Source organism: Paramacrobiotus metropolitanus, unplaced genomic scaffold (genome assembly GCF_019649055.1).
Source record: "Paramacrobiotus metropolitanus isolate TYO unplaced genomic scaffold, Prichtersi_v1.0 Parri_scaffold0000038, whole genome shotgun sequence".
Classification (NCBI taxonomy): Eukaryota; Metazoa; Tardigrada; class Eutardigrada; order Parachela; family Macrobiotidae; genus Paramacrobiotus; species Paramacrobiotus metropolitanus.
Window position 1 is genome coordinate 410,582 of NW_026570258.1, and position 13,632 is coordinate 424,213.

The 13,632-nt window shown below is 41.4% G+C and overlaps 1 protein-coding gene across 1 annotated transcript; it reads right to left on the reverse strand.

The window, feature by feature from the left end:
• Window positions 1–158: 158 nt before the first annotated feature.
• On the reverse strand, window positions 159–10,589 carry LOC129589918 (putative ATP-dependent RNA helicase Pl10). The gene is made up of 15 exons (XM_055484845.1): window positions 10,429–10,589; window positions 10,293–10,368; window positions 9,816–10,202; window positions 7,327–7,802; window positions 6,642–6,741; window positions 6,392–6,456; window positions 6,209–6,282; window positions 5,995–6,074; window positions 5,519–5,671; window positions 4,521–4,917; window positions 3,691–3,872; window positions 3,356–3,473; window positions 2,873–3,047; window positions 1,748–2,489; window positions 159–1,103 (listed from the first exon to the last, which is right to left on the reverse strand). Exons 3-14 carry the CDS (start codon window positions 10,191–10,193, stop codon window positions 2,222–2,224), a joined length of 2,466 nt encoding a protein of 821 aa, XP_055340820.1. The 5' UTR covers window positions 10,194–10,202; window positions 10,293–10,368; window positions 10,429–10,589; the 3' UTR covers window positions 159–1,103; window positions 1,748–2,221.
• Between the last annotated feature and the right edge of the window lie 3,043 nt (window positions 10,590–13,632).

Consider the following 13,632-nt stretch of genomic DNA (forward strand, 5'->3'; position numbering starts at 1 on the left):
TCTTTAAAAATAATTATTTTGTGTGTACTATTATTATTTATTTAGTGTGTACTATTATCGGTATTTTGTAGAATTATTTTGTAACTATGGGAACAATTTCTACACCGAAACCTGTCGCGATCTGGTACGAATGCAAAACACGCTTTCCCGACACACGCTTCAACGCCTCTCACACTTTATTCAACCCGTCATCGTGTCCCATCCGAATTTTCGCATCTTCGCGCGCCACAACACACCGCAAAACGACACAACCAACCGAGAGAAATCATCATAAACGATTATTATTCCAATATATATTGTCCGGTTACTTATTAGAAATAAAGAGAGAAAAAAATAATCAACATATTTCCCAATTATCACGGAAACCACTGCCACGATTCCCATCAACCGTTACGCACATAGATCCGCCCCGCAGAAAAATCGCCCGCGAATCCAGGAATCATCGCCCAGATTAATACAACACAAGGAACACTTTAACGCCGTACTTCCTCCGACACAATCCGCGGACCACTTTCAAACGAGGAGGCAAATGATTAATCCCGAATACAAAAACACAAGAGCGGAGGAAACAACACACAACACAATCCACGCGTCCCTCATCATTATCCGGGAAGATGATAAACGCAACTCTCCCCCCATCCGCCCACCACGGAAACACAAGAAGAGCTCCATTGACATCTTTCCGAAACCAGCGGATTCCCCAAGGTTTTCTTGCTTACACAGCAAAAAAAGCACACAAAATCAGAAAGACGGACGGATTTCGCTCGCTCCACGCGGAGAAACATAATAAATGAATTAAATAAATCATCCCGTTGAGTCTCTTTCCAACGCCGAGGCCAGGCGTGCTTTGGTGTGCACGAAAAGGAGATACAAAAAGAAAACAGCGCCATTCCGGACCGGTTGCGACAACCGGTACAGAATCATCCCATACATCAGCGTCACGCAACGTTTTTTGGCCCCAACAAGAGAAAAACACACACCGGAATCACAGCGCCGCTGCTGCTGATTAGACTGCGATCCCGGCGCAGCGCAATAAACAAATGAATCGGCGAAACCATAACACAACCGCAGAAAATCCATCCATCCTTCTTACAAAAAAAAACCTACGACAGAAGTCTGGCGTAAAAATACGACAATCCCGCATTAATTCAAAAAATATTCGTTAATTCAGAAATAAAAAATTCTGAATTCGTAAATAATTAAAACGCAGATACACATTTACGGATAAAATCTCTTAAGTGCCCCAACAGCAGCCATTGCTTAGAAAGACAAATAACGCAAAGACAAATAATGCGAAAGAGACAAATAACGCGCGAGAAAGACAAATAACGCGAATTAAAAGAATATCAACTAACAAAGCAAACTCGTGTAAAGATTTGTGTATAGGACACACGAAGAGTAACCTGTTATCTGCGTGTACGTGCCGCTACACTACGACACAGCATTCAACACGACACGGTAAAGTAATCAGTCTGTCCAACAACAGAAATCAAACACAAACACGGCTGAACCTAATAGAGAAATTAATCTACAATACGACCCACAAATCACGAAATTTAAAACATACAAAAACCTGAGTTCTGTATCAATTTTAAAAATTTCTGCAATAAAAGTTTAACATTAATTTGTAAAAAAATGCTCAAATACAAAGAACAACCTGGAAATATTCGACAAATTGTAATTAAAGTTCTTTTCGTCCCACTGTAAATTTCAATCCACAATTATTTTCATTTTTTATTTTGCTTACCGCATGGTACAAGGGACGCGCACACTGTCACTCCCCCCGAAAGAAAACCCCCGATGATGATCGTTAATTCCCAACGCGAAGATAAATAAAAAATGAACCAATATCCAGCGAATAATCCCCATCGTCCGCCACTCATCCCCAACAAATCCACTCCATCCGCCACACGAGAGATAAACAGGAGCAACGGAAATCAACAACAAAAGTAGTACGAGGAAAACGGAAGAGAAGAGAGTTCCAAAAATGGGGAAACACCGATACTATCCAGGAGAGAGAAACAGAGAACAGAAGAAAAACAACACAGTCCGGCACACAATCATGAGCTGCCGGTCCACCATGGTGATCCCGCGTTAAAAATGAAACAAAAACGGAATATAATTCGATCAGCGTGTGTGTCGTCCACATTTGGCGCGTCAGTGTGATTTTTTCCGAAAACACAAGGCGTTGGATTTTTCACAAATTCCCCACGAAATACGGTTAAACAGCGCTCCCCTCCCGTCCAGCATGGTGGTTTTCATCCCCACCAGTCGTTAGAGCCGCCACGTGCTCCCGAGGACCCGTTGTCGGCCGACTGGCGCCCGTAGCCGCCGCTGTTATTGTAACTGCCGCCCGCGTTATTATTCCCGCGATTGAAGCCGGCGCTGCCGCCGCCGCTCCCGCCCGCGCCGGCGGCGTTAAAATTCCGCTGCTGGCCGCTGTTGTCGAAGCTCCGGTAATCACGTCCCCGAAATTGGTGAAACCGCGTCTGCAACGCAAACGGACGGTTATAAAATACAAGCAGAAATGAACTGCGTTGCATTACTACGAAGTATTTTATTTTCTGATTACCACATCTATTTTTTATTTCATTATTTTATTTTCTGATTTCAGTTATTAGAAAGCCGTCAAAACTGACAAAAATTAGGGATCATTATTTTCGGAAATTCATTCATTTTAGAAAATGTATTCACTGTTCACTGGTGATAAATAATTCTCATTTCATTCATGAAATGCGCTTCGTTTTCAAATTATCTGATTAAAATCCCAAACCACTAATGATTATAAATAATAATTGATAATCCCCAAAAAAAAGTCTGTGCTCCATTATTCCATAACATGTCGGTAAGGGATTGACTGCCGGCAACGTACCCACGACCGCGATTCCCGTAGGATCCCTGGCGCTGATACGTGACCTTGGCGCCGAGATATTCCCGGGCGCAGGACATGATAAAATCCGGCACCGTCTGATTGCTCTCCTGCAGGATGTTCAGCAGATCCTTGGCCAGATTCTTGTTCTTATCGTTGAAGAAAGACATAGCCTGACCTGCAACCACACACGACACATCAACGCCTGCAACCACTGAAACACGCCAACATGGAAATACAAGCAAATGAAGCCATCAACAAAAAATGACGTCAGTCAATTCCTGTATTTGTTTCTGTGTACATGTCGAAAGAAACACTTTAGCCATGCTGAAAAACCAAACATTTCTACCATCATTAGCAGCACACTGGACAGAAAACGCCTGACATGTGACGAGATCGTACAATAATCGCTTCAAGATGAATGAGACGGTCTCGAGCCACTGCACTACAAATCGCTACAGGCGGCTAATATCGATTAGAACGTACCCAGATTGCCCACGCGCCCGGTACGGCCGATACGGTGGACGTACTCGGCAATGTCCGTCGGCAGATCATAGTTGATGACCAGCTTCACATGGGGAATATCCAGACCACGCGCTGCCACCTGCCAATCAGCCCCCAACCACACTGTCAATAATTTTCAAGACAAATTCGACGGGCAGCTTTACACCATCAACGAAAGTACCACAATTATTACCACATTAGAATACAGAAATAAATCATCATAATTACTGACATGGAATACCGATAATTCTTGTCCATCACGGACAGTATTACAATCAGACGTAAGCAATATTATTGAACGCCAACTGTCGTCTTACCGCGGTGGCCACCAACACGGGCGTCTCCCCGGAGCGGAAGGAGGCCAGGGCGTCCTCGCGGTCGCGCTGATTCCGGTCGCCATGGATGCAGGTGGCGGCGAAGCTGTTGCGCTGCAGATTGTAGTTGAGAATATCCGCGCCCTTCCGCGTCTCCACAAACACCAGGATCAGGCCCTCCTTATCTGCAACACACGCCACGATACCGGTTAAAAACGCGGCATACTACCAGCATTAGAATTTTACGCAGCCATTTCCAAAGTCAAGAATACCACTCCAACAAGTAATTTCCTTTTGCAAGGAACATTCACCATTGCGAAATAAAGAATAATCACGAAAAAAAAAACAGGACAACCCGGTACACACCAGGAAATTAATATCATGAACAAGCTATGATTTCAACGAAGATAAGTAATCCGACGCCCATACTCACAGCCATCGCACTACAAATCACACCCATCTAGACGTGAACAAGTATTCAGTATTCAAGTGCCGCATTACATACAGTATTTACACAATTATTTGCGGAAAAATGAAAGATCCTCCCTATTCCCTGTTCATGGTATATTTCATACACAGCAAATCGGATATCAAACATTTTTATGAATACTACATATTTTCTCATTTCCTAAATATGTTTACAACCGGAAACTGATTACTGATTAATAATCAACACTCATTAAATCAATACTTATAAATGGGGAAACAAATTCAATATATCACTACAATAATTAATGATGATATTCAACTATTCGCCAATTCACAATGGCGACAGAAAGCAATCAAACGGATACATCAGTGAATGTACGCTGGCCAAAAAATCCCCGACTCACCGCTATTCAGATTAGTATGCAGGACATCCAGCAAATAATCCAGCTTCTGCTCATCGGCCACCCACAGCACCGACTGCGTGATGTTCTCGCTGGTGGAGCCCACCTTGCCGACAGCCAGAAAGACGTAGTCGTACAGGAAGTCCTTGGCCAGGATCTGGATCTCCTTGGGGAAGGTGGCGGAGAACATGAGGGTCTGCCGGTGGGGCGGCTGCGGCATGCCGTTCTCCTGCACCAGATTGCGGATCTGCGGCTCAAAGCCCATATCCAGCATGCGATCGGCCTCGTCCAGCACCAGGTAGCGCACATAGTCCAGGGAGACCTTGCCGCGCTCCACCATGTCCTTCAGACGGCCCGGCGTGGCCACGATCATGTGGCAGCCCTTCTCCAGATCCCGAATCTGTCGCGATACAAACGGAACCGCCATCAACTACGCTGTCATCAATTGTTATGGCCATTTTTGATAATTATGGGAATTGAAATCGTCAAAAAACCCGATACGAACGGAACCACAATCAACTATGCTGTCATCGATTATTAGAATTTTTCTTATTATTCTAAGAATTTAAACTGTGAAAAAAATAAACACGACATTTACAGCGCATCCAATAAAATCCTCACCGTGAAACAAATAAATGCACGTAATAAACAGTCGCGAATAAACGGGTGCACATCACCGTAAATAATACTGACTGCTAGAATGATCAAACAAAAGAGACAATCGTGAGAAAAAACTGTGGAGTAATATTTAACTGAAATAAATAAACAGACCACATAAATAAATTTTTATGAACAAATCAGCGCAATAATAAATTACAACAGTCGCATATAATTTCGAGAAAAAGCAAACAACTTCCGACTGTGGAGTAAATAAATAAGGCACAATAATAAAAAAACAGAACGAATTCTGGGAAAATATTATTACTAGAAAACTGGAATTACGGTAACGGCGCAATAAAAAAAACAACTGTAAAGAAAGTAGCAAAATTGGTTTTGCTCACCTGCTGTCCAATATCCGCGCCACCGTACACCACCACCGAACGGATGCGCGTGCGATAGGCGAACTTCTGCGATTCATCGTAGATCTGGATGGCCAGTTCGCGGGTGGGCGCCAGAATCACCGCCAACGGATACTGCACACGCCGGCGCTGCTGCTATAAATTACGAAAAATAACCGTCAATGAATTCCTCCGAACTAACCACTAAAACACACATTAATTCCTTTTATTTTCACAGTATTTCCGAAAAATCGATTACAATTTTGTACAGAAGACTACTGACTCGCCAACACTAAAAATACCAGTGCCACGAGCTAGCGTTCTTCTCTTGATCACTTTTCATCTGGCACAGTTTTGTCCGGCACAATTACATGACACTTATTGGGTAACTCACCGAAAGATTCTGTGCGCCGTAAAATTTTCCAAAAATTTTAAATTTCAATTATTTAAAACTTTTTCCAAACCATCAGTAAACTTACCGTCATGTGGATTTGTGGCGGGCCACCGGTCAACATCTGCGATAGGATCGGGACCAAAAACGCCGCCGTTTTGCCCGAACCTGCACAATTAAATAAGCAATACGTAAATTTTGAACAAAAAACCCTGATAAATAAAATAAATGCTTCAACAATTAAGAATAAATCAGAAGCGAAATTAACGATTACAAGTCGCACAAAAAATGATCATATTTACCTGTTTGAGCGCAGGCCATCAGATCGCGACCGTTCAACACAATGGGGATCGCATAACGCTGCACCGGGGTCGGTCTAACATGAAAGGAAAACAAACGCCGCATTGGAAATTTACTGTCATGTTTTACCAAAAACAAAATCGATATTTCCTCAACACAGAAAAAACTCCTGATGAATTTCTTACCGACTGTAATCGGCCAACTCCACATTCTGCCGGATAATGGCATGCAGACTGACATCGTTAAAGCTCTGCAACCCGAAAACACAGAACATTAACACACATCTACGTTGACATTTCAATCTAAACAAATTCAATCAATTCGCAAAACATGGAGAAATTCTTCAGCAAAAATTGAAAAAATATGCCACAATCACAATTAAATTAAAAAATTTATTGAAAAAATGTAGGATACGTTTATTTCGATTTTGCATACCGATTGAATGGGTGCCGGTGCATCCCGCCCACTGACTTCCACTTCAATATCCTCATACTTGTCGAAGTTGATGCCCGTATTGACTTTCTGGAACAAAGTCCTGGAAAAGCACATAAACAATTCAACCTACTGCGGAAAAAAAATTCTCCTCGATTTTCAGTAGCTTTTAAACGTTTATATTAAAATGCACAACAAACAAGCCTTTAAACGCGGCATGCGCAGCAAGATGATCCGTTCCACTGCACTACCATAATATCAGTGAAATTTTTCAAACGGACACTCCGAACATCCAATATTATGCGTCCAGTTCCAAAAAATCACTACCCTAGTTTTTATTTACGTAACCTAATTTCTGCATGCAATAATAAACCAGTAAATTCAGAAGTACTGAATACTGAAAAGCCCCTCAATTTAATTTCAATTTAGCCGAATTTCTGTTAATTTATTCGTGCAGTCTTCCAATAATTAAGCGTTTTTATTTATGCAGTTTATATCCTTTTTATCAACAAATGATTCATATGTATTCTGATGTCATTATTGCAATTTACCTGCTTTCTGCAATGCAATTAGAAGTGGTTTTTGCAAACTATTTTAAAAACATTAATCTGGAAATCAATCAAGTGTAGGAAAAATCGTAAGAAAAACAGCTAAAACCCCGTAAAAATTCCGCAACTACGGCACGTACCCTTCCAGACCGGGATCGCGCGGCAGCGCCGAATTCCACTCTTCCGGCGTGAAATCCTGCGCATTGCGCCCGTACCGCTGATTATTCCCGCCGTAGCCGCCGCCCCGGTCCCCGTACCCATCATTCCGGCCGTAGTTATTATTCTGATAGTTGTTCCGGTTGCCAAAGTTGTTGAAACTGCCGGTGCTGCCCGAATGCTGCATGCCGCGCTGCCCGAAGGCCATGTTGTTGTTATACGGCTGCTGTTGCATCTGCTGCTGCTGGCCGTATCCGCCGCCCGCCACCCGGACGTCGGTGCTGGTGGCGGTCGTGTAGCCCGCGGCGGCGGCGTTGTTGAAATGGCGCTGCTGCTGTTGCTGGGCATCCGCGGCGCCGCCGGGACGCTGCGCCTGCTGGTACATTTGCGCCTGGGAGGGCTGGCTGTACGCGGTGTACGGCTGCTGCGCGGTGGCCGCGCCCTGCGCCAGATAGGCGTTCTGCCAAAGATAAACGCACCACGCTGTAGTTTCCCATTGATTTCGTCGACCAATAATCACAACAAAAGCAAAAGATCAAATTTAAACGCATTTTCATCGATTCAACAGGAGTATACATTTCCCGTTGCTTTTTTTATTATTATTATTATAGCAACTACAGTAGCCAAACTTTTATTGTATGTAGAAACCTATTTTTAAAAATAACTCTAGTCGCTAGAGGATAATATTCCTGATGATATCTCGCTTCCAATCACAATCTAACGAATGATATTTGGAGTATTCAAGAAAATTAACCTGGCTAATATTAAACTTTATTACTAGTCCGTAGCTGGTTAGTATTCGAATTTAAAAAGTCTTAACTGACTGAATTAGAATTTTTTATCTTGTAAAAATACGCAAGAATATGCAAATATCTCACGCTTTTCTTATTTTTGCATAGATAAAACGTTTAATAAAAAACAGCCTTTATAAATTCGGAAATTTTCGTATTAATCTTCTTGTTTTTCACGATAATCACTGAAAGTTTTAAACGCTAATTTCACCCTTGATCCGCTCCAATTTTAAATCGCGCTTAACAGCTTTAAAGAATTATTTTTCTGCACAGCGAAACCGGTCTACCTTCACCATTTCTACGAAATAAAAATCATCTTCTCAAGATCTTTCCCAGCAACCGGGCCCGCTTCGACTCATCTGGATTCTAATTTACAAAACTGGATAACACAATCATATTCACTTCCTCTCCGCGCGCCACTCAACAGTACAGCACACGGATGTCCGGTATCTATTTTTAAAACCTCCCTTCCCTTGCCTTCATCCAAACGTACGCTACTGTCACGCCATTTGTACTAGAGCAAATTACCGCACAAGAAATCGATTGTTCTCCCGGCGTACATCGTAATGCCAAGAGATTACTCGTTAACGTTAATTTGCATTAGCACACGGCAAATGCGCCATGAGGGAGCCGCGCATGCGACGATTACGAGGTTCCACTACCACGCCGGATCGTAAGACTGTACAAATACGGTAAATCGATGCCCGCTGTCGGTTGTTACACGGGCTCCAGTGTTTAGATTACTGTACTCTCCCGTGTATACACGCCCTTATTCCCATCGACCCACTTTCAGATCTCTGCTGGTGTAAAAATGCAAATTTAATTCAGTAAAAACATTAATTAATAATTATTAATCCATCACAGGTTCGAGGAGTGAACAGAAAGAAGAACAGATCCGCCGCAGCGGAGAAAAATGACCGAATATTAGTCAATAAATTAATTCGTTCTTTTAGTCTGAAAAGCTACAACATTTGGCAAGTACAGCGGTGGCCACATACGTTAAAAAGAGACGAATAATTTTCTACACACAAGAGCTCTTTGAAAGACCATACAAATCACCGTAGGAATAAATGTAAGAAATACACCAACGCTAAGAAAACTACTTAAACTGAAAATTCATTTCAGAAAAAATGGCTTGCTTCTATCGTATTCAATCGCTAGAGTTAAAATTCTCAGGTTTGATAAAGGTAAATTTAAAAATTCAGTTCCTACAAATTCCCGAAAACTGTTCAGAGAATTATATCCCATGCTACAACGTCAAGTAAACAGGTTAATCAAATTAAAAATCAGTTTTCGAAAAATTAATCTCCCTCCCACTTCTGCCACCGACTTGCAAAATTCTCTGGTCCGATATTGGTAAACTTAGAAAATCAATTATTAGACATTTACAAATAATTTATACAACATCACATCACACGTCACAGTGACAGATAAGGCTTTCAACTTCAACACGAAACTGGAAAATTCAACAATTCCATTATTCCAATAAAATAAATCCAGCATCACGGGATAGCATGTATTTGGTAAATTTCAGAATTAAGCTCACTTTGAATTTTTTAAATACCGTACACAAACATTAGACCACAATCAACGATAAGGTTTTCAGTGTGAGCAGAGAAATTGATAATTCCCGAACGAAAATTCAATGAAAAATCATTTAAAAATTGCCAAAATCCACCCACCTGCATCCCGGGATAGAACATCATCCCCGGCGCGGCGCCCTGCACCATCCCCGGCATCATGGCACCGTTGACGGCCTGCGCCGCCCCATACCCGTCGGCGGCATAGCCCCCGAGGGGCGGGAAGGCCCCGGGAGCCTGCTGCAGGGGCATCTGCTGCATCTGGCGCATGTGCGGCGGCACATACTTATTGGCCCCGTCCACCACCCCCGCGGCGGCCTGCTGCAGGTACTGCTGCTGCTGCTGATGGAGGAGCGACTGCTGCTGCTGTTGGGCGGCCGTCAGAGCGGCCGGCGATACCGTGGCGGAGGCATCGGACGTGGCTTCAGCGGGGAACGCGGAAGCACCCGATGCATTGGGATCGCGACGCCAATTACTCATAGCACACACCTACGGGACAAAACTGGGTTATTTATTTACAGGAATGATCGGAGAAGATTTTCGTATCAAGGGGATGACGATGGAAGACGGTCTACCCACCGAAAAGGAGATTTAAAAATGACTGAGATGCGGGAAACTCGTGTCAAGGTCTTCGACTGAACGACGCTCAAGCTCTCTACAAGCAAACGGTGAATTTAGTTCCTGATGCTGCGGGACGGGAAAATTTTATGCTTACAGGATTAAAGAGAGTATCTGGGTTAATAAATGGAATAATAATGGACAAATCCCGAAGAGAACCAAGGAAACAAGGAAATAGACCGTTTCTCCGTGGATCGACTAGAAAACTGCGCTGATCATCGCAAATGTTGCAGAATTTCTCAGTCTGCTGCCGTGCTGCGTGCCGTTTGCCACCACGCGGATTTTAGGCGAGTGCGTGGTCGAGTCAGGGCCAGTCACAGTGACTCGGGCGGTGAGTCTGGATGCATTGAGAACCAGCCAGTACACTGACCAGTGAGTACAGTAATCCCTTCGCTGCAGTCGCTTTACCGAGTCTGGGTCGGCTCCGAGCCGAGTTCATCGAACGTTTGCGGTCACTAACCGGGACTTAACCGGCTGCGCTGTATTTCTCCTGCATTGCTGCAAGTGGTTGCCATTACAACGCGGCGGAAAGTGAGCCGCTCCTCGTTGTAAACTGTTGCGAGAACTGGCAAGTTGTTACGCACTACTTACGCGTGTCTGTGCTCTGATCCAATCCTGCTGGAGGGTTGGGATCTGAGTTATTCACCTAATTCGGTTCATTCTGTGCACTTAACGTCTCGTGCTCAGTACAGCAATTACAATTCCACTCTCGCATGAAATCCATTGGAAATTGTAGCTGTGCCGCGTCTATGTTAGTGATGCAACAAGGTAAAATCAAAGTTTTTTATTTCGGATCTCAACAAATAATATCATCGCCGACTGCTTAATCAAATTTTTGAATTATAATTGTAAATGCGCATTTTCAGATTAGTTCTTATTTAAGTGTGAGGAACCTTCATGTGTACAGCGAAACTTATACACTGATCCACAAATTTGCATACACTGTTGCACTACTTCATATAAATGTTTATTGAATGTTTATTTTACCATTACTGTGCTATAATATTTCACGAGTAAACAATTTATACAAGGCAACCATTATATTTATACATTAACGCACAGTATTTATAAAAGTTATGCTACGCAATCAAAATTTATCCCTGACGGTTCTTTTCCAAACCAATTAAACGGACATTGCAAATCGCGCCCGCACAAAATAAAAGTCAGAAATTCCAAAATGAGCTTGAAAACCCAAATCTAACTTACAACCTCCAGTCAAGTAAAACTTTTGACGATACTAATGTGTGCACTCGGGTTAAGACTTTGATCTGGACTAACAAGATTACTAAGGTTTATACTCGGTTATAAACTAAAAACAGCACTGTGGTTAAGACTCTGGTTAAAAATACGGTCAACAGACGAATCAACTGTTTTGTTCGGCTTTAGCTTAACCCCTTTCGACAAACTGACTCTCGATCTTTTTCTGCAAATCTTCTTCGGAACTATAACTCAAATAAACTTTCGCATTGAAAATGTCTTCATTTCTTTTTTATCTTCGTTTTTTTTTTCATTAAGAATACTGAAATCAACCTTTTCGTTGAAAATGCTTTTAGTAACATCTACGCAGGGGAAGGCGCATGATATACGTACATTTCGGAATAAGAACATAAGGGCATAAAACTCTTCCGCATATACCAATTTTAGCATAGCACAATTTGGCTTAAAAAACAATTTTAACAAAGCTTGAAAAGTTAAAAAACATACTGGATTAAAAAAAAACTAAAGCCAGCCAAAAAAGCTAATAATCTTATGAACACCACGAAAATATATTCAGAAAACACAAGAAAAGCTAACAAAAACAAGTAAAATATAAAAAAACTTAGGAGGAAAACATTCTAATGAGATTATAGATTAGAGCGTAAACAAAAAAGACAGTAGCATGCCGAATGTCTGTGTAGCGATTCAGCAAAATGTTTTTGTACCAAATTTTTCTCATGCCAAAGCGTCCGCGAAAAATTGTTTTTTCATAAGCATTTTGCAAAAAATAATTATGTGTAGCGAAACAGTTACGATTCCTGAATTATTGAATGATATTTGGTGTACAAATAAAGATGTTCGTGTTAGCTTTAACGAGAGTGTTAACCCGAGTACTAATGCTAGTTTTGATCAACGTATAAACTTGAGTGGTGATACTAGTTCAAAGCATGGTCTTAACCCGAGTGCTCATAGTAGTGTTGGCAAAAGTTTCAGACCAACGGAATAATTGCATATAATACCTATAATGCGTTCTAAAACAATTTTGCAACAATTTCCATTACATTTGAAACGCTCTGCTACTCGGCAGTGGAAGTATATAGTAGCGTAGCGCTAGCCTCTTTTATTTCCAACATCAGCTAAAAACAAAAAATATACATTTTTTTCGAAATATTTAACCAGAAAAATGGTATGCTAAGATAACTTTTATTTTCTGCTTTTTTTCTCTAATAATCTTTCTTAATTGAAATATAACTGTTTGGTCAACGCATATTTAGTGTTTCAAGACAACAGATTTAGCAAACGTGCAAGATGAAAAATTGTTGTGAAAAATGACGGCGCAAAATTAAATGTGCAAACAATTCAAAACTCAGGCTTTAAATCCTCGTCATTAGTAATGTCGTATATTTTTTTGCAATTACGTCATTTCGTCATTTTCAGTTTCTAGTATTCCTTTGGTTTGCCAAAAAACAGATATTACAAAATAAAATGTATAATACCATTAAATTTTCTTTGAATTTTTAAATTTGAAGTTCTGTTATAGTGCCTAACTTCTGTTATAGTGTATTTCTGGCTGAATAAACTTCACTGGTGAACATAATAATAAATTCAATTAGGTTTAAAACATTTTGTGGACGGAGGAATTTTTGAGTTTTTGGGAGAAATAACCAGAGTTCGCAAACACTAAGCTATCTGAGGTTTGAAAACCTGAGTATAAATATTAGTTTTATCAGAGTATTATCAGAATTACTGATCTTAGTTTTAAGCGTAGTCTTAACCCGAGTGTTCATCTTAGTTCTGTCAAAAGTTTCTGCTGACAAAAAAATATGTTTTTTAACAGTGTTTTATGCTTAAAATTTTAGCTATTTGCAAACGTGTCCTGGCAAGCCGAAGCATATTACAAATGGAATGAGGTGTGCTTTATCATCTTGATTTCACTACCGCTGTTGTAGGACTGGGGAGCATCATAATGAGCCTTTCCAGCAATATGTCCAACAATATTCCTTATGTAGTTTTCAGCAAAGAAATACAAAAACTACGAAACCTTGTGGCTCAAGATCCACAAGCTACTGTTTCCATGTCGCTGAATTTTCATAAGGAACTTGTT

Excerpts from the sequence above, each read along its gene's own strand:
- LOC129589918 (XM_055484845.1), bottom strand. The coding sequence starts at position 10,193 with ATGAGTAATTGGCGTCGCGATCCCAATGCATCGGGTGCTTCCGCGTTC. Across the intron at positions 6,457-6,641 it reads CACCGGCACCCATTCAATCG|AGCTTTAACGATGTCAGTCT; the intron begins GTATGCAAAATC and ends TTCGGGTTGCAG. Across the intron at positions 4,918-5,518 it reads GCGCGGATATTGGACAGCAG|ATTCGGGATCTGGAGAAGGG; the intron begins GTGAGCAAAACC and ends GTATCGCGACAG.